This window comes from Micropterus dolomieu, linkage group LG23, assembly GCF_021292245.1.
Source record: "Micropterus dolomieu isolate WLL.071019.BEF.003 ecotype Adirondacks linkage group LG23, ASM2129224v1, whole genome shotgun sequence".
Classification (NCBI taxonomy): domain Eukaryota; kingdom Metazoa; phylum Chordata; class Actinopteri; order Centrarchiformes; family Centrarchidae; genus Micropterus; species Micropterus dolomieu.
Window position 1 is genome coordinate 28,049,332 of NC_060172.1, and position 21,526 is coordinate 28,070,857.

Genomic DNA, 21,526 nt, shown 5'->3' on the forward strand with positions numbered 1-21,526 from the left:
CGCAATGACACTGCCGTCAGTTTTTCCTCTCATGCGCGCACCACGAAAACCCTGTCCCGAGCCCCAAGCCCGCTGCATACATGTGACCACATCAAGACGCATACACACTGCTGTCCTGCACCTCTGACACAGTGAGTGGAAAATTATGTGTGGCTTTAGCGCTTATTGGTTTAAACCGACTAGACTGACGTTTATTGGTCTACAATTACAGGCAACGCTGAGCTCTTTGGGGAAATACTCACTTATCCAAATTAGCCTACAGCGTGGGCTCGTACATTTTCTTTTTATCCAACGTCCTGTTTTTATACTTCCTTTTTTATTAGTGGACAAGGTTGCCAACTTTACTGTGACAACTTCCTTCATCTCTGCGCCAGCTGTTACCGGGCACGTTGGAGAGCGCAAATCATTTTACATTAAACATACTCGCACACAAGGGACCTTTGAGACATGTTTGATGATAGCCTTTTTTGATAACGCATCTATTGCAGGCTACTGTTTTTTTTTTTTCAAACCAAGTTACTATCCCTTCATCAACATATTTCCCTTTCTCGTCCAATTGCAGTGATCTCCTGATCTCCTCTTCCTTGGCTCCTGTCCAAATGTAGTGGCGGACGGAGCCGGGTCAGTGTCACAAGACCGACTGCATGACTACATTTTCCATAGAGGTGCGCTGCAAGAGACACGCAGCCTGTTATTTCCATTCGACCTGCAGCAGCCCCCAAAGTATAATAGGCTATCTAAATAAAATATCTTCACGCAAGTCTAACAACCAATCTAATAGGCCTACTCGTACGGTAGATCTATTTTAGGTCAATAGGCCTACCACAACAAAACTACTAGGTAGGCTACAGGAAGACAAACGGCACCCTCGTAAGGCCAAGAAATGTAGGCTACGTTTAAACGTATAAATAGCCCTTGGTTTTCAGTGGACTGAATTGGTTGCTGCGGGAAAATCTCCAGATGTAATCAAGTGGCGCGACACAACTGTTTTGTAGACAGCTGATCTGAAATCAACACTCTTTAAGCAGCGTGTCTAAATAAATAAATAAATATAAAGGATTAACGAAGACCGGGTCATATTTTTTTCACGAGTTGCAGGCCCTTGTTATAATGCTGATGACGCTGGTGGAAGGTGCGTAGGGACGTAACGGACACACAGCAGACGCAAATTGGGGAGAGGGAGGAGAAAAGACACGGGGTAGAGGCCTACGTAATACATCCATGATGGTCAACGCAGCCAGGAAAAGCGAGTAAGGGACCGGAAGTTACCTCGTTAAAATAAAACCGTGATTTGTGTTGATTTCAGGAATATTGACAGCCGTTTGAGTCTGTGGAGTGTTTTGCAAATTTAGGTAGTAGATAATAACGCTCTGATATTCGACCCCGTTTCGCTCGGGGAAGTTGTCTGGCTCGAGAAAGGTTAGAAATGTTACGTGAGTCGACGACGTTTTATTGTGATACACTTTTTAACCGGACACTCGGTGGTTCTTCTTGACGTATTGACGCTGATGTCCAATTACAACCTGGTTGTTGTAGCCGAAGACGAGAATTTATAACACAAGCGTAAGGAACCGAACAGCCGGACAAGACAGCGTGTCGCCGGTTGTTGTTATCACCTTATTATACGGTAAAGGAGTGATGAGATGTGAGACGCCCTGCGAGGCTTGGACAGCGCCGTTAAACCGGTTAAACCGACTGTGGACGACTTGCCAGCCGCGAAGACTTGACTGACCTCAGGTAAAAAAAAAAAAAACCCAAACACACACAACAACCCTGCGACGTTTTTACATTTCCCAGTAAGTAGCTTTACTCCCCTTCAATGCAGACACAGAGCACACAGTGGGTTTAGGCTGTTATTTATCTTTCTGCGGAGATGTCAGCTGTCTCAACGGTAGCCTGATGTGCATGCACGATTCGCCTGGCAGAGCTAAGTTCGCGTGGCCACGTTATTGGGGACAGGGGGCACGAGCCGCCGAATAAATATTTAGCACTTTGTGTAATCATTTGTAGTCCTACAACCTTTATGTCCAGGTTACAACCCACTCATAAACTACCTCTGACTAATTCACTTGTAAATTAATGATGTAACACACTATGTAAATCTCTAATCGCCGGCACCCCCCAACTAAAATGTCCTAAGAAATGGGATGCGTGGTCACTTTTATTGAGTGAAGAATGCAGCGCCGTGGTTGAATACGATGCAGCGGATAAATGTCCTCGTTTGGCTCGCCGCATGTCGCCCTCACTTAAAAAGGCGAGTCCTGCATTGGCAAATGACAGTCCGCACTTCTGCAACTGTAGCCTACACACTTAAGCTTTTGTTTTGTTTTTTTTAGACCTGTGTTTAACCCCTGAGTTATTATTCTTTATGTCTTAACACACTGAACTCTGCAAGTCTCCGAGCCTGCTGGACCAGGATTGAGGTCACTGATCTTAAGGCATAATCCACTATGGCAATTAACCTTTCACCGGTTCGAGATCAGTAGGCAAGGTCACCCCTGGCTGCTGTTCTCGCCGTCTCCACAGTGCGCCGCATTTAAAACCTTCCAACTGAGTTTTATGTAGCCTACAGTCAGTGTGATGCATTATCAGAGTCAAAGACCACCGGTGCCCCCTAACAACAGTATGACAAGAAAGCTTTAAAACCTTTAAAGACAAACGGAGGACCGGTTTATGTGCTCTGACTTCTCATTTCAAGGGAATGTCTGAGTTTATACCAATTACAGAGTTTGTTTAATCATGTGCTGTGATTAAAAGCTAAAACCACATCTTTCATTTCAAGTAATTGTCTTTTTTTGAAATGTCACTTTAAAAAAAAAGTTGACAGTTCAGATCGCTTCGAAAGAATATGACTAAAGCATCAGTTTGTTTCCACTTATCACAGTCTTCTTGCCCAAGTTTAAAGTAAAAAAAAAAAAACACACAAAAAAACTGAAGTCCCTCTTTGCTGCAATTTGGCATTTAATTGTCTACTTTTTCAAAAGTCTGCAGCCGGTTTACATTTGAAAGAGTAGGCTAAAACACCTTTTCATGTAATGCTGTGTTTATTAATGTTTATTAAAACCGGTCTTTTTAATTATTTACAGAGAGTTATCACCACACTTCAGCTTATGACTTTGTATATGAGTGAGGGACAAGGTGTTGGCTTTACTCGGTCTGTCCTTCAAGCATTCCTGTGACTGTGACCTTTGGAGTGAGTGTGTCACGCAGCATAAGGGGGAGGGTACTCGAACAGCCTGCAGAAATCTGGATAGATACAGTCAGTGTTACGATTATTCACATGGGGAGGAAACAAAACTATTGCCAATATCTTCTTCGGTACATGTGAGGACTGGCACTGCTGTTATTGTTTAGAGCGTAGAGTACAACTTGTTTTGAAACATCACAGTTAATGAGGCTGGAACAATATATGGGTTTGTGACCATTAAATTTACAAATGGCAGGTGGGAACATGAAAAGTGACTCGGCTCTAAGTTATGGGATGGCGCTCATAAACCTTTGCTTGCTTTGCAGGTGTCCTGAGAACTGCAGACTTCAACCCAAAGCAATAGCACTACGTTGAGCTACTGCTGGGAGTCACACATTTACAGGCTTCGAACTCCAGCTCAGCAAACAGGTAATCTGGTTTCACATCACCTTTAATGCTGATGAAATATCATGCCATGCTTCAACTAGACTTACATCTGTGCTTTTGTGTTGTGTTGCCAGGTGCCTCAGAGGTCTTATAAGGCTGTGATAGACTTTTAGCGGGCAATGTTAACGTCTCCTTTAGAGAAAAGAGGGCATGCTGAAGGAGAAATGCAGCAAAAACAATGTAGAATGATTGTGAAGGTGTTGGCTTCTCATTTCACATTAAAAATATTAGCAGTGGCTAGAGATACCATTGTGTGTACCGCTCTGTTGCAATCAAGCATCTCTATAGGGCACATGGAAAGGGAGGGGCTTTGACTGCCCTGCAAACCCAAAAAGCATAAACAAGGGACAAGTAGTCTATGTAGGGGTTGAAGGGACTAAGTAGTATAAATAAATGTGAGAATGTCCAAAATCCTGTGTGAGGAGAAAGGAGCAATCAAGGTATCAGTGTGTAGGGGCCCAGTGATGCCATAACTTGTATGCAGCCTGGGAATAAAAATAAAAGCTTTCCGCATAGGAAGTTAATTTCTGACCTTGCCAGTCAGCTTATTATAGGCCTATATCAAGTTTACAATTAGGACTGAACATATTTCTCCAATGTCACCACTAAAATACCCTTTGTGATGTTCCTCCATTATATCAGAGTGCAAGTTTTTCCTTCCAAACTCAAAATTTCTGAGTGTGTGGCGTAAAATATATGACATTTAGTTCATTTGGCAGCTAAATCATGATGAAAGCTGACCTTGTCTGATACAGAGCCAACGTGTGTCCAGAGTGCGCCTTGAACTAATGTGTTTCAGCTGCAGTATCTCCATCCATATAGTTACCCGACCAGCTGTTAGAGAAAGCCGATTGTAGCCCGGCCCATCTCAACACACAGCCAACACGAGCTAGCAGACGCTGCCAGTCTCTAAACCGATTTTCTGTCAAACCTGTGCCATGATATCACACCGTGGGCAGACTTAAGTGCCGTGCTAACGCCGTTATCAGGTAAGATGTAGCCGAGTCCTGGCTAGAGTGACAGAAATAAACGTCAGCCCCAGGGGGAGAGAGCTGGTCAGTCAGGATTAACGCTAGCTACGGCTAGCTTAGTTAGCTAAGGGCAGCTAACCTACAGTGATAATGTGTCCGCTGCTGTTGAAGCTAATGCTAACGCTACTCCAAACATGCTGGTTACACACGGACACGTTTCTGTGGTGAGATATATAGATAAAAGACTAATTCAGCCAACCTCGGCTGGGTTTAAGCGCTGTTTAATGTGCTTTAATCAAACGATCAGTAACAATGCAGCTTTTATCGTTTACCTTTGAACATTTTCTTTACTGAAACTGCTGTTCCTCATTTGCCAAAGCAGATGTGGAACTGGCCAGCTGTGCACATGGTAGAGGGATACTTGTTGGTCTGCTTCGAGTCAGAGCAAAGCTGAATCACACTGTAGATAATCTGGGCTCATGTACTAGTCCTGATGTTATTTATTGGTTGATCCATTCACTGAGCTTGTAAACTCAGTCCAAGTAAGCTAAACTTTAAACAGGCCAGGTTTGTTGTGACCCTCTTGCTGCTTGCCAAACAGTCCAGAGGGGGCAAACTCCAAAGAAAGCGTTGACTGCCAGCTACTATAGGATTAGATTATCTGCTGTAGCAATAAATATGATAAAGACATAGTTGCTTTGCAATGAATGACATGTGGAGCAGGCATACAGCTCTTGGTGTTGTGAAGCCAGGGCGGCAGGTAAAAAGTCTTTATCTACAACCTCACTTCCCATGTAGTACATCTTTTATTGTCTATATGTAAAGCACACAGTCTTTGAGATTTAGTTTGCAAGTTGACATCCAGGAACCGACTCAACCATTCCTCAGTCATGGCATTATTGCAGTGGGAGCCCAGTTTATATGCCTGATAATGAACAGCTTTAATCAGCTTCAAATCACACTGTCATGTTCATGCGCTGACTGAAGGTTTAGAGGCATACGTATTAACAGATCAGTTAATAGGGAGTGTCTATTAGTAAAATGTTTATGTAGTGAAGCGCAATAAGAATGTTTTTCTTAGAGTTGTGACCAATAAATGTACTCTGTGATGTGAAGTGTATCAGGATGTAAAGTTGTCAATAGTTGGCTTATTATAGATGTTTATAAATGAGTGACCTATATTGATAACTCGGCAGATTGACATAGACAAATGGCATGCACCACAGGTCAGGACTGAGCTGTTATTGATTGATTGTTGACTGATATGTTTGTTGTCAAGGTGATGGTTAATGTGTTCAGAGAGTGAATCATAATTATAATAATCAAAACAAGCAATTTAATCGTCTATACGGTGTGTACCATAAAGTAAATAGCAAGAGCCTTGTACTCTTTATGCCAAACGCACATACATTTATTTAATTAGGCCGGGAACTCATACCCGTGTGTACAGAACACATAACTGCTTGTACTGTTATCATTGTGGCGAGGGATTGGAGCATTGAACCGACCATAAGCAATGCATTTTAAATATTGCAACACTGAATATACAGGCTGCCACTGGCCCAGCTGATAAACAAGAGGAAAATATTGTTGGTAACAGCAGTGGATTGCCAGTATGTAGACAGAAGTCTTAACAGGATTGAGGCTATTTAGGCTGTCCTCACGCAGCGATCTAGTAAGTTGGAACAAGAGCACAATCGTTGAACTAAGGCTCTGCATTAATGTATCCATTGATGAGTTGAAGCCCAGAGACAGACATGGCGCACACTACAATTCATGCCCCTGCCCTATTGATCCCCTTTTCCATTTTTCCTTTAAGTGCTGTTCATAAAGTCAAACAACAGTGGGATCTACATTTCTATCATCCTCCGCTAAGAAGTCAATTTCGGACACACGAACAATTTGTGGTAGTAGGAGTGGCACACCTGAATAAATGATTAACATCATTTGGGTAGGACAGGGGAGTAGTCACCTTGCTCAGACAGATATACACTGGTTTTGTTAAATTACTTGAATGCAAGCAACCTACTGGCATACAGTAGATGCCCGTTTGATTTGACTACATTATGTTACAAAGAGATCAGAGTGCTTTTAGGCTAATGATCTTATTTATAATGGATGCCTTGTATGATAAGAACCCTGACAGATGGCATTACAACGGTGTTACTGGAAGTTGAATCACCGCTTAAAAGCATGAAAGAAAATAACATTGCTCTCTTATTGGGTTTGCATTTGGCCATGGAAGGTTGTCACTGTTGACTCACTTAAGAAATTAAAGCTTTCCTTTTAATTGTCATAATTTTGCCGTTACATTTTCACATTTGTGGCAATCTTGACCTTAGATACTCTGAATCCGAGGAATCTGTAGTGTATGAAAGTAAGTGTGTATTTTCATGATTTTGATGAAAATTTGTTTGTTGTTATCACTCTTACAGAGATGGAGGAGTAAATTGTAATGGTTTACTAATAGATTTAATGATAAACGTGGGAAATTGCCAGTTTAACTGAATTTAGACTTCTCTGTGCTGTGAAGTATTTCCTATGCTTTTTCCTGTAATTAAATTGAGAACTACAGACAGCCTTTGGCAGGTAAGCAGGTTGCTGCAGTACTCTTACTGCCTTGCTTGAACACAAGTTATGTGTCTGAATAGGGAAGAGCGGTCACTGCTTATGAGCATAGTGACCTTCATCCAGTCACCTTGGCTATTTTAATGGCTAGAAATGCCACAGACGAAGACTTCACACTGTGAGGATGGTATGAAGAGTGTATTGTCTTATTTTAGGCGTGATAGGTTCTGGTTTGGTGAATCTGAGGTGTTTTTGATGTCTTAAAAGGCCTGACTGGGGAAAAAATAGCACAAACAACACAGTGATTATGTGCTGCTAAAGAACAAGGGAACAAGCTGGCCTTTTTGCAATGTTAGCATGCTGATAATGCAAAACCCTGGTGCTTTACACAGTCCATGCTTCAAGCAAAGAAAATTGACCATGATCTTAATGTGACGTAAGCACAGGTTGTGTGGTTAGTAGTCACTTGGGGCAGTTAAGGTAGATTAGGCTTTAACTGAGCTTAGAAGTTGGTCTACATGCACAGGTAATTTGTTTTCTTCTGGATTAAGAAGATTATTTACACCACAGATCTTCAGTCCCAGTTCAGAATTTTTGCCTATATCCATTTTGCTTTTTGGCTGCCTGTTTCCTTATGATACCTGTGTTTGTCCTCAAACCATCCCACATGGATGAACTAAAGGTGTAGATTTGGTAATCATCTATAGTGTTTGGTGTAAAGGATTAAAGACTGTGTCTTAGACAATGGTAGGGTCCTGTAGCTCACGATGGGGCACTACTGGCACTTTTCCACCCTCTCAGTTAGTTGGGAGATGCCACAAAGGTCTCAGGATAGTGGGTGTTGTATGGTGTACAGATTGTAAAGCCCCTTGAGGCAAACTTGTGATTTGTGAAATATAAATAAAATTGACTTGACACTTAATCAGAATTGCAGTAACTGTGATTATGAAAATGAGAATCTGTGCTTAGGTAAAAGTTCCATTAGAACTGATTCCCATAAAAATTAATTTCAACTGAGAGAAGAGGTGTGAACAATGTGACAATATCAGATTGTTCATGTTCATAATCTGACCTAGGCCACATGTTAGCAAAGGGGCATGAAGGTAGTTTAAAAGACACAGGTGTGAGGTGAACAGGTGTATGCCTTTATTTACACTGCTCTTGCTCTGTTGTTTATTTTCTCCCCTCTAGACATCATGTCTTCCAGGGAGCGTCGGTCAGATGTCTACATAAAGGCGGAACCGAGCAGTCCAGAGGGAGGTGGGGGCGGTCGGACCAGCCCTGGCGGGGCCTCCTCCGACTCCTCTCAGAGCGGAGGTGGAGGAACCAGAGGAGACGGCGCTAAACGTTACTCCCCGCCACTTTACACACCAGCTCTGCGCTGCCACTTCAAAGACGAGGGTGGTGACGGGGCAGAAGAGGGCTCCACTGGAAACGGAGCAGGGCGATGCAAGTACGCCCTGAGCACGCTACCCAAGAGGCTGTGTTTAGTATGTGGGGATGTGGCCTCCGGTTATCACTATGGTGTGGCGTCATGTGAGGCCTGCAAAGCATTCTTCAAGAGAACCATCCAAGGTGTGTGTTGTGGTGAAATTTAAGTCTTTGCATAGCAGAACAGTTAATGTTTTCCTCTGACTCTGTGATGTAACAAGCTCACGGGTTTTCATCTGGAGTACTTGAATCATGTTAAATATAGAATTTTATTTCTATGGCACTGACCACTATTGACCACCACCTTCTTAGGAATGAATTGGCAAATAATATTTCCTCAATATTTATATTTTTCTACATACCCTGCCGGTATTCTAGTATTCCATTAAAAGCTTTCATTTAACTTTTAAACACAAGAGCACATTTAGTTAAACTAGTTAAAACTATTTTAGATATAGTAAGTAATACAAATATTGAATATTCTTTTATTTTATCATAGTCAATAGGAGGTTTCTCTCATATTTTGAAAATATCTTGTAGTGTTACTCGTGTTGTTGACCTCATTCTATGTACTTATTGGAGAGAAATTGGATTTCTGTTACAGCTGGAGTGTAGGACATTAAAATAAACATAAATTGATTAGGTTTAATATAGCTGGTACCGATCAATTAAAATATCCCTTCATCAGCTCCAGTACCAATCTGGAACAGTTTGGGGCATCCCCGGTCTCCATAGTGGTGAACAAGTTTGAGGAAGGCAGGAGTGACTAAGGATCGACACCACATACCGATGGTGTGATTAGTATGTCGGTGTATGTAGGGAAACGTAGTGGGTAGGTTAGCTTGTGTGATTGTGATACTGAATAGACTGTATGTTTAAAAGATTTAAGAAATGAAAGAAGGTGGTTTTCATTCATTTCAAAATGCTCACTAATATGTGTATTTCTTAATCCTCTCCTTAACTGTAAATTGCTGTATTTTGTTTTTTCCATAAAGGTAACATTGAATACAGCTGTCCAGCGTCAAACGAGTGTGAGATCACCAAAAGGCGCAGAAAGGCTTGTCAGGCATGCCGCTTCACAAAGTGCCTCAAAGTAGGCATGCTGAAAGAGGGTGAGTGTTCATGGTGTGCAGAAGCTCTGTAGCCAGTAGTTGATGTTATATCTTAAGGGTCTTTATTTTAACCCTAAAATATGATATATTCTGTGTTTTTCCTGCAAAAATCTTAATTATTTAATTTTTCACAATGTAGGAGTTCGTCTTGACAGGGTCAGAGGTGGACGGCAGAAGTACAAAAGACGCCCAGAAGTGGAGAATGCAACATACCAGAGTGCTCCTCTACCACTGACAAAGGAGAGTGAAAAAGGTGGGATTTACATCTTTGCCTTGTCATTAGTTAAGATAACACAGTGTAATATGATTATGATAATCAGTTTGGGCAAATTAGATGAAAAGTGGCTCAATAACACAGCATATTGTTGATCAGCCAGAGCTAAAAGATGTGATGTCAACGTAGCAAACTATAAAGGTGCAATCAGCCCACACATTAACCGTATATGATACTGAGCTCTATTGGGTTTTGCGTTTTGCAGCGAAAGGCGTTTCGCTATTGCTATGCAGCACGTTATTGATTGTTTGTGTGCTGGCAAAGTACATGTAACTACAGCAGCTACATTCACAGACAAAGATAAGCTTGGTTGGTAGGTCCCCCCTACGCATGTCTGATTTAAACTTGAGACACTCAAGAGTGTTCCTCTAAAGAAATGCAAACTATATAAACACTAAGCACTCAGAGAATACAAGACATCCATCCATCGTCAACTGCTTTTCCTGCGTACAGGGTCGCAGGGACAAGACATACAAAACACTTCAAAACCATTGGAATTGATTAGAAAATGGCGCCCTCTACTGCCAAAAACTGGTGACGTTTTTTAGTCAGCAATACAAGAGAGGAAATACTGAACTGTGCTCATTTGTACAGATTAGGTGACTTAACTTGGAGCTCTTGATTCACATAAATCTGGCTGAGGAGTTAAGCAAGTTCAAAGCAAAAGCTCTCATTTGACCTCAAAGAAATAAGAATACCTGTCTGATAATACATCAGTTTAAAGCATGTCTAAAGCATGAATATAGTGCAGTATATGGTACAGTTACCACCAGTACAGAGCAGCATGTTGTTAGAAACAAAATTGATGATCTATTAGTTTAGATAAGGAGTTGATATTTTAGTTATCAGTGTGTGTATAATTGTACATTGCACGTTTTGTCTGTGCATCATATTAATCCATTGTTTTGTGTCCATTTTGTGACATAGGTTCCTCCAACATCATTGTGTCCCACCTTCTAGTGGCAGAGCCAGAAAAGTTATTTGCCATGCCTGACCCTCTGCAGCCCGACACAGCCCAGCGCACGCTCACCACCCTTTGTGACCTTGCTGACCGTGAGCTCGTCGTCATCATCGGCTGGGCCAAACACATTCCTGGTAAGAGATTATGAAATAGTGGAGGAGAGGCAGTGATAGCTTGGCAGCAGTGGAAGAGATTAATGAAAGAGTAATGATCCAATCTCACCCACCACGAAGAAACTTGCTGTGTAATGTTTCACTCAGGCCATGACTTCTGGATTTATTTTCACAGAACTAGAATACTGACCATTATAAATGGCCTGTGTGAACCTGATTCTGATGGCTGAACAGCCTAATTGATAGGTGCAACAAAGTGAATAGGTAAAACAAAATGTCTGGAACAAAATATATTAAATTAATTTATTGGTGTGCGTGGTGTGTTAGAAGAGGAGACGCAGTATTTCTAGAAGTTCAGAAGTTCAACTGAGGCGGTGCAGTGCTCGACTGTATTACAAGCTGTCTCTTCCCCTCCAGGCTTCCTGTCACTGTCCCTAGCAGACCAGATGTCTGTGCTACAGTCAGTGTGGCTGGAGGTGCTGGTGCTGGGTGTAGCGTACCGCTCGCTTGGCTGTGAGGACGAGGTGGTGTTCGCGGAGGATTTTGTCCTTGATGAGGAGATGTCACGTGTTGCTGGACTGACAGAACTAAATGGAGCAATTAGTCAGCTTGCTCGCCGTTTCCGTGCACTAAACGTGGACCGGGAGGAATTTGTCATGCTAAAAGCCATCGCACTAACTAACTCAGGTACTTATACTTGTGTAGTCGAACAGACATTTAGATCAAATCATAGAACTAGCATCAAACTATTAGCATAGAACCAGTGGAACAGTGGTTCATGCTGTAGGTTTTCCTATAACTTGCCCTAATTAGACCAAACTGAAACTGCCAGAAAGTGTTCTCTAGTAGTATTACTCCCGCAGCCTTTTATAGTGGAGTCACCCCACCCCTGCCTGAAGTTATTACATTTTTATGAAATATAACGTTTATGAAGGGCAGTGCTTGGGAAACCCTGCACATAACTAAGTGGAATATGACAAAACCGCCACTCAGGTTCCAGTTTAGTAGATACATTATTAGAAAGTTTATTAGCTCAAACTAATGCAGTCTATTACAATAGGAGTTATCATTTTGCAGGCTGTGGTTTGTGGTGCTACTGATAAATATTGTGTTATACAGAGAGGTGTTTCTCATTCGTACAATACCCTCATTGATGTAATCTCAGCATAATGGAGTGCAGTTCAACAGCACCAGCATTGGTGGCGTTGGTAGCAACAAAAACAGTGGATTAGCTGGAAGCGGTGCAGACGATGTCAGCTGTCCAGTTTTTTAGCTCGATGGGATTATGTGCATGTCAGCAGCCAAAGGCCCATGACAATAGGAGGGGTTTGTTTTGCCAGCGTTAGGTGCAGTGGATGTTATTTTGTTTTGTTTCAGTTCTTAGTTGATTACTACTGCAAAATAAAAGAGATATTCTTCTAGTCTTTGGCAGACAGATCTACCATTGTAGAAATTAGCATAATAGTTGTGGCAAGTTAATAATTCATAACCTTTTACGTAGACATCTCTTTCACTCAAGATTACTATCAACAGCAGATCATCTAGCACGCCCTGCTTGCAGTACCGATCCACTGTTTGTTTTGTAAACAAAGGCTGCCATTAGTTTCTATATGTTACTAATCAACAGGCTTTCGTTCTGTGGCAAAAGCTGATAAAACGTAGACACCCTACAAAGTGCCTTACCATGTGTTCCCTGCTGTTCTGTCAGACTCTGTATACATCGAGGACATGGAGGCTGTACAGAAGCTGCGGGACCTCCTCCACCAGGCCCTGCTGGAGCTGGAATGTCAGCGGCACCCAGACGACCCCCAGAGGGCAGGACGCCTCCTTTTAACATTGCCTCTCCTCCGACAGACTGCTGGTCGTGCTCTTACCACCTTCTACAGCATTAAGACCCGTGGTGGCGTACCCATGCACAAACTATTCCTGGAGATGCTGGAAGCCATGATGGACTCTCCCTAGAGTGGAAAGCAGCAGAAGTAAAGGGGATGCAGAGAAAGACCCAACAGAGATCCAGTCTTCGAGAGAGGATGAGTGGTTTGTGAGGAATGAAAGATTTTATTACAGAATTAACAATGAGGAAAATGGTCCTTGTCCCCTAGGCTACATGAAGAAAGGAAAAGAATATGAGAAAAGAAAACCTCATGCATTTGTGGTAATCGTGGGAATTGGATTATTTACATTGAGGTGTAACTGCCAAACTCCAGTAAAAGGCTCCAAAAGTGGAAACATTTAACTTGAATGCCAGAAAATTGCTCAGTTTCAACTATTTTCATGGTGTGTTCCATCACAGCATTGATCTGCAGTTGCATAACCACTGAAGAACAATATTTAGGTATCCAAGGACAGACTGCAATCGCGTGGCTTTTGAACTTTTTAAAATAATGCAACATCTAGTCATGAAAGCCATAACTGCATACTCACCGAAAGACTTGAGGGTCCAGTATAGGGTCACATTGACATGCACACTGGAGTGCTTGTATTTACTATAGTTTAGTGTGCCGTTGTAGGCAAATTCATAGGAATTACTTGCAATATGTTAAAAGCAATATAATGACTCGATTATTGTCTGTTCCATTTAAAATATGGATAAAATGGTGAGACATCTAGTTGTGTGTGTATACCAGTAGTTCTCATTCTCAGGACCCTAAGTGTTGATTTTTTTTTTCTCTTCATTCTTGCTTCTAGTAGAGACTGGGTCGGGGACACCAGGTGAGTATGATAGAAAAACCAGCGGCACCTTTGGGGTTAAAAACTGGAGTTGAGAACCACTGGCGTACATAGTAGGTGCAGGATTCTTTATAAAAGGTTGTGCAATTGATTTGTCCAGGAGAAGTGCATATAAAGATTGTGTGTGCTTAAAATGCTGTACTTGGAAGGTAATGTATTCAGTGTTGTAAATTCTATTGGCACACAAAAAACTAGCTTCCGTACAAGCAAGCGCGTGTGTCTGTGTGCAGTCTAAACGAGTGCGCTACTGTACACTGAGATCAGGGAAGAACACAAGTCTTTGACATTAAAGCCAGTGTGGCAACAACGGTGGTTAGAAAAGAAATGCATATGCCTCATCTGCTTTTTTATACAGTCCTCCTCCACTAGATCTAACCACTATTTTTGACTTAAGCAAAAATAAGAGTCTGACCTATTTGACCTGTTTGATTTCTGGGCTATAATGTCTAACATGAACCCATATGATTGATAGGTGTCTGATGCGTTTTTGAGGCATTTTCTGCAGTAGTGATGAACGTTGCATAAAAGATCTCAATTGTTCCAACATCCCTCCTTTGTGTACGTACAGTTGTTGAACTGTACCTTGCAAGTGCCCGTAATGGGCTCAGGACAACAAGAAATGCAACATCTTCCTTTTGGATGTTGAAACCTTGTTTGACAACATCCTGAAAGTCCTACTCATTGTTCAGCAGGTTTGTATACTTACAGTAGAAATGATCATTATAGTAAGCTTCACATGCAATGCAAAGCTACAGCGTCTGATGATAAAATCAGATCCCTAAAAATAATATTTAGTGGCCGAATGGCCGTGAATCTTTTAGCCATGTACAGTTCCATTTAAATAAACAGAAACATGCAATTTATAGTGAAAGATAATAAAGCCAGCAAATGTCCCCATTACAATTATTTGTGCAGCTTACAGTGTTTTGAAATTTGTAAAGACTTGAAACTAGCTTTTTCATAAATTTTCCTTTTTAGGATTTAAGGGTATTTTATTTACATTGTGACACTGTTGTGGGTTTGGTCTTGAAATGAAGCTTTCCATTCAGGATATTATAAATACTAATTGTTTTTTTTATGTAAGCAGTTGTGTGTTTTCGGAAGCTGATTGTCATTTTAGGGATCAATTTACATGGCTCTATAGATTTAGCGGCACGGTGAGGCTACAGAGGGCTACCTCAGGAGGCAGAGTGAGCAAGACGGCCAAATAACTGTGGAGACAAATGTAATTCTTGATCTTTTGATTTGTCAAATCTGAATATTGGATTTATTGAATGTCTTGCAGTTGCGCAAACCCCTGAGGTCATTTTCTTCTTTGTTTTCCTAACTTTAAGGATTTATATGGCTCATTAATCATGCTTTAAAAGATGCCCCATGGTACAAAGTGTGTCTGTAGGCATTTACGCGATCCAAACTCAAAACACAGCTCAACTTGAACCACACAGATGTTATATTAGCAACAGCTAGCACTGCGGCGCACCGACTGATAATAGCTAAATCTGAGACCCTGATATACTTGTTTTGTTTTCATAGGTTACAGCTGACGTATTCCTATCATATAAAAAGGTTTTTTGGTCTCTTGATTTGTTTACTAATCTAATTTCTCAAATAGTATGATACATATAAATTTGACACCTGGGTCGAAAGAGAGCTGTTTGAGACAACATTTACACAAAGGTAGATTTTTCACAAGCATAAAAACACGTTTTAGGTACAGTGGGCTAGATTGAAGGCAGGGTCATTTGCAGTGTCGCTATTAAAATATAGTCATTTGCAGTTTTATTAAATACATGCACATTAATATAAATGAGCAATACAATAAATTACCAAACCTCACACATTTCCTTGTATAGCCAGTGTACATTAAACATTGCCAGTTATAATGAAGAATAGCTACTAAACGTTATATTATTTAGAAGTTCAAATCAATGTTTGTATTTTGAAAGACTATTTAAATGATTAAATTCTATTTTTTACTCAATTTACTGTTGTTTGTTGACACTGCTTTATTTTTGTGTGTGATATTGGCTGTAAATTTCTGTGTTTAGGCTTATTTTTTTTGTTTCATTTAGATAAAACAGTTTGATGTCCTTGTCTAAACATGTCCACATAAAAATCACTGTGAAAAAAGTGAGATCTTCCACTGTCTAACGCAACAGGGAGTGGATTATTGTAGGTGCTTTGTGTTGTGTAATAAATGGACACACCACCACCACATATCATTGGCCTCATCTCTCCCTGTGTATGTGTGTGTACTGTACTTATGTGAATTAGATGGGGGGGTAGGCTACTGTTGAAACTTTGTACTTCATGGTTTATATTTTTGACCATGCATTGCACATATCACATTGATGAGGGACAGTCCTTTAAAGGTTTTGCAAAACTGGACACACTTCACATGCAGTTACTGAGCATAAGAAATCAATATTTAAGAATAAATAAAAATCCATGGATGGTATTTGATTGTATACTAGACCATACTACCATTATAAACAATGTGTCTCCATGTGTTTGTCTTCATTTTTGCAGCTCTGCATCACCTACAACATATGCTGTAGTGCTGCCAGTGTGCTTGAGCTAAGGAAATAGCTAGCAAGGGTTCGCAACTAGCACCAACTTGTTTTTGTTTTTTATATTTCCTTCACTTTCATATAGGATTCCATTATATTTAGTTAATAAATACAGGACTTGGCTAGTTAATGTCTGTATCATCCATCTGCAGCTTTAAAATGGAAAAAACAACAACTTTATCTTCAGTCCAAGAATGCATCAATCAGTCTCAAATACTACATTAGACATCTGACTTCTTGCTAGCAGATGGCGCAGTAAATAAAGATTTAGCAGGCCCAAATGTGGAAGCTAGATTAAGTCCCAACCATAGACCCAACAGTCAGACTCAATGTGGGACACCACTGTGGTAACGGTGTAGTTAAGTTAGAGTGACAGTTGCGTTAAATCAGGTAAAGGTGCGTCAGAGAGCAGAACCGCAAGAGACGACACACCAAATCCTACAAACCTGACGCAAGGTTACTGCTTCACGCTAGCTACTTAGCGAGCTGCAATGCTGTCCATCACAGCCACAGTCATCAGGAGCACCCCTGTCGTCCAGCGTCTGAGGCTTCTACATTCTTCTCCTATCGTCAAAATGCCAATTCAGGTAAGACCTGCATGAATAGCTAACGCTAGCTGGATGTGCTAACCTCACAATACTTGTGCAAAGAGGTCAAGGTGTCGTTGTATTTGACTGAGCATTAACTACACGGCTGCATCTTTAGCATTTCTCACTAGCGTAGCTCCCCGTGCTAACTTCTGTCGAGAAGTTAGCTAAGGATGTCATAATGTGTTTATCACGACCGTCTCCGTGCTCTCGGGCCCCTACCTGCTTCTTCAACACCTGCACGTGAACGCAGCATAATGCAAACTGTAAATGATTACACTATCTTACACCTGGCTGGTCAAGGTGTCAGATAGTGTCAGTAAGTTCTATAATACTATATAATACCCTTAAGAGACTAGTATGGCTAACATTAGACTTTCGTTGCCCTGTTTGTTTCCTAGTTTAAAGTAGCGTCGGTAAATGTATGTGCGTATTATCTTATTCTACTTAACGTTAAGTTAACTTGCAGATAACCTAACTATCTGAGAGCTGCCTGTAATTAACAGCTGCCCGGCGTGGAAATGTTAAAGAGCGTAACATTGTTAAAGTATGGTGTGTGTGTATATAATTTGCCGCTTGTTGAAAAGGCCTTTGAACGTTCAGTGTGATAAAGTTAAGCTGTTAGTCGTTTACGCTCAATGTCAGGCTTAGATTTGGTAAAGGCGTTCGGCCATTTTAACGAGAGACCTACATGTGTATATGGTGATTTGTCGCCCTCCAGTGGCCACCAGCCCAAATATGCGCCTATAACGATTAAAATTTTTGTCCTGCCTAATTGGAGGCTGGTTTATTTTTATTAATCCCTCCTAGTTATTAAGTTGAGAAATTGTGGAAATAAAATAAGTTCATTTCATTGTTCATAGGTTTTGTGCGTATCTTACCTATGCATTCAATAACTTTGAACATTGGTCTTCTTTCTACTAAAAGCATCAGAAAGACAGCTTTTCTACAAAACTGATCTCAGCAGCAATGCTGATTTTCATTTTAAAAGTACTGTTATCCACAGAGTTAGCAGCATTTAAGAAGTCTAGACCATAAAGCAATGTCTTCAGGAGATATCTGTGTCACTAGCCTGCACTGTACATAGATACTGTGTATGCTGTGAAAGTCTGCTGACGCTTTCAGACCTAAGGAGTCAATAGATATTACCAGTGAGGAATGCAATTTGCCTGCAGGGGCAGACACAAAAATATTGGTAACCTTGGCTATGGCAATTTGAGAAAGTGGGTTTACCTTCTTGAGCATTGTCTTCTCAATCCCAAACAGGTTGGTGAGCATCTCCCTGCAGTGGAGGTCCAGGAGGGGGAGCCAGGAAACAAGGTGGCTATGGATCAACTCTTCAAGGGGAAGAAGGGAGTCCTCTTCGCTGTACCTGGAGCTTTTACTCCTGGTTGCTCCAAGGTGGAGTCACCACTGTCACCTCTGTTTGCTCTGTCGTGTGCACAATCATCTTTGCATCAGCTGACGTGTTTCTCTTGTTGCTTCCAGACTCACCTCCCAGGTTTTGTGCAGCAGGCTGAAGACTTGAAGACTAAAGGTATACAAGAGGTCGCTTGCATCTCTGTCAATGATGCATTTGTCATGGCTGCCTGGGGGAAGGAGCATGGAACAGACGGAAAGGTACGGACTACAATCTTTAATGAGAAATTTATGTGACGACCTGCGGCAAGTCAAAATGTGAGATGGAATTTGATCCCATATTGCCATCATCTGTATTAATTACACATCTTAGTTGTTAAAGAGTTGTGGACAACTCCTGGCAGACATTTTGTTTGAATAAAGTAAATTGTGAATTCCCATTTGGTGATGATTTGACCAGTAGTTAATCCCAATAGTCTGCTAAACATTATTATAGTGCACTGGGTTGTGTGCACAATGGAGGCATTTTAGAAATAATCAACTAACTGCACACAACCTTTTGGTACCGCTGATAATAAGATGCTAACAGTGGAGGACGATGCAAAGATCTCACTCTTAATATACTGTAAGCTCACTGATATTATCAATTTCCTTAAACCGTAGTTTCTATGTGACCTTGCTTAAGAAGAGAGAGTTTGGTGACACAGCAGTCATACTTAGAGATACAGGAAATGCACATGATATTTCAGATATTAACAATGTTGAACTCACTGCTTCTTTCCTCTGCAGGTCAGAATGCTGGCTGATCCTACTGGAGCTTTTACAAAGGTAAAACTAAATGTCTGGTGTATATTTCTAAGTTCTATTTAACATGATTGTGTGAACCCATCTTTCTTTTTCTTTCTGCTTCTTAGGCAGTTGACCTGTTACTTGACAGTGATCAAATTGTGCAGGTACTTGGGAACAAGCGATCCAAGAGGTAATGATCCTTTTCACTCTTTCAGTTTTGCAGTAGCAGATTGATCGCATGTTTGTGGTCTTTTCTTCTTCTTCATTGCAGACTGTGTTGGAAATCACTTCCTCTTACTATAATAGTGCACGGTAGTAACTGCCCACCGTTTTCTTATAATGTTTGAATTAGCTAACAATACTGCTATGTAATGTGTTGTATTGTAGAGATGCAAAAATTGCAGACTTGTACGTGTCTGAAATCTTCATTAAGTGAGTCACCTCTTTTTTTGTTTGATTTTAAGAAACAGACACAGATAAATGCCATTGGACTCTCTTCATGGTGCAGAGATCAATGTTAACATCAGTGTTTCTATAATAAATACTGAGAAAACCACAGACTAGACATGATTTGATTTCATGTTCAGGGTATATTTTCACTTCTTCAATCTATAAAATAGTTGAATCAGAGTCTGGCTTTGGTACATATGAAATTTACAGCTATAAATCAGTGTGTTCTTCATCCTGTGTTTCAGATATGCTATGTTGGTGGAAGATGGAATTGTGAAGAAGATCAATGTGGAGCCTGATGGCACCGGGCTGACCTGCAGCTTGGCTTCCAATGTTCTGTCTGATCTGTAGGCTTATTTAGAGCTTATTAAACCACACTGCAAATGCTGAGTTATTGTAAAAGATGCACTAACAAAACCCAGTACCTTCCTGTTCTTCCTTTTCCCAAAGACGGGTGCAAATGTCACATGTCAAAAACAGAGCCGGAAGGTAAATAATGCGCACAATTTTGACATGAATGGCAACCCAAAGGAACTTCATCATCCACTGTTGCTGGTTAGTAAATAAAATTCACGCTGAAAGCAATAATCACTGTTTTCCCTTATACACTTAGTTATTGTTGTTAGTGTGTGTGTGTGTGTGTGTGTGTGTTATATAAAGAACGACGAAAGGACAAAATGCCCAGTACCATAATGTTTTTATGTTTACAGTACTTTGTCCTTCTTTGAGAGCACACACACAGTGAGATGCAGATCTGTGCACGCTTCAATTTAAGTCCATAAAAATTCAAACATGCTCAACTCTTCTCCAGTACACCATGCTTCATTCACAATCGATGTTTCCAGTTTCTCTATATAATAAGAAATATATGATAACACATTGATCTGTTTGGTCTATATATCACCATGTATAGAAAACTTTACAGTCTCCTTCAAACAACAAAATCTCATTATCTTTAGTTCATGTCAAAACTTACATTACAATCAACTTTTTGCATCATGCCCTAACAAATACATTTTAAAAGAAAAATTTTAATCCATCTACAGGGGGAAAGTTTTAATATCAATTTCTCAATACAAGTTAATCAATTATGTATTCTTTCAAACATTTATCTAAATTACTGGATCACTTCCATCACAAAGGGGTCATCATTGGCCATCTGAAAAAGGACTGACCTGGGGCAGACAAGCACATTGTATGAACTATATCCTTCACACCCATGCAAAGTGAAATGTGGAGAAGCATAATGCTTTATTTATTGATACAAACTATACCACTGACACTATATCAGTGTCACCACATAACAAGGTCCTCTGAAGGTAGGCACCACACATATACTGAAATGTTCATTGAGTCATTTACAAATTTGATGTATTTAACTTCTGAAGGCTATAAACCAATCTTTGATACTTTTGATGTTCAATAGAAAAAAGAAAAGACTTAAGATAATGATTTTCATGTAAATCAGATCTCATTTGATAGTTGTGTGGCCAGGAAAGATACAAAAAAGTACAGTGGGTACAGAAAGTATTCAGACCCCTTTAAATTTTTCACTCTTTGTTTCATTGCAGCCATTTTCCAAAAATCAAAAAAGTTCATTTTATTTCTCAGTAATGTCCACTCAGCACCCCATCTTGACAGAAAAAAAAAAACAGAAATGTAGAAATTTTAGCAAATTTATTAAAAAAGAAAAACTGAAATATCACATGGTCATAAGTATTCAGACCCTTTGCTCAGTATTTAGTAGAAGCACCCTTTTGATCTAATACAGCCATGAGTCGTTTTGGGAAAGATGCAACAAGTTTTTCACATCTGGATTTGGGTATCCTCTGCCATTCCTCCTTGCAGATCCTCTCCAGTTCTGTCAGGTTGGATGGTAAACGTTGGTGGACAGCCATTTTCAGGTCTCTCCAGAGATGCTCAATTGGGTTTAAGTCAGGGCTCTGGCTGGGCCATTCAAGAACAGCCACGGAGTTG

The 21,526-nt window shown here is 40.6% G+C and overlaps 2 protein-coding genes and 1 long non-coding RNA gene across 4 annotated transcripts; 2 read left to right on the forward strand and 1 right to left on the reverse strand.

Moving 5' to 3' along the window:
- The first annotated feature begins 1,455 nt into the window (after window positions 1-1,455).
- esrra (estrogen-related receptor alpha) lies at window positions 1,456-16,011 on the forward strand. 2 transcript variants are annotated; one of them, XM_046039321.1, is made up of 8 exons: window positions 1,456-1,737; window positions 3,514-3,616; window positions 8,365-8,748; window positions 9,600-9,716; window positions 9,856-9,969; window positions 10,918-11,085; window positions 11,482-11,751; window positions 12,773-16,011. In XM_046039321.1, the coding sequence occupies exons 3-8, from the start codon at window positions 8,370-8,372 to the stop codon at window positions 13,024-13,026; spliced, it is 1,302 nt and encodes a 433-aa protein (XP_045895277.1). In that variant the 5' UTR covers window positions 1,456-1,737; window positions 3,514-3,616; window positions 8,365-8,369; the 3' UTR covers window positions 13,027-16,011. The 2 variants fall into 2 exon arrangements, with proteins under 2 accessions (XP_045895277.1, XP_045895276.1); XM_046039320.1 differs by lacking the exons at window positions 1,456-1,737; window positions 3,514-3,616 and adding an exon at window positions 4,465-4,623.
- LOC123962876 lies at window positions 2,997-17,358 on the reverse strand. The gene is made up of 3 exons (XR_006823078.1): window positions 17,174-17,358; window positions 12,748-13,022; window positions 2,997-3,246 (listed from the first exon to the last, which is right to left on the reverse strand). It is a non-coding gene; the product is annotated as an uncharacterized LOC123962876 (long non-coding RNA).
- Window positions 16,593-20,134, forward strand: prdx5 (peroxiredoxin 5). Its single transcript, XM_046039322.1, has 6 exons — window positions 16,593-16,951; window positions 18,218-18,352; window positions 18,440-18,571; window positions 19,100-19,138; window positions 19,225-19,289; window positions 19,795-20,134. Exons 1-6 carry the CDS (start codon window positions 16,856-16,858, stop codon window positions 19,898-19,900), a joined length of 573 nt encoding a protein of 190 aa, XP_045895278.1. The 5' UTR covers window positions 16,593-16,855; the 3' UTR covers window positions 19,901-20,134.
- The last annotated feature ends 1,392 nt before the right edge of the window (window positions 20,135-21,526 follow it).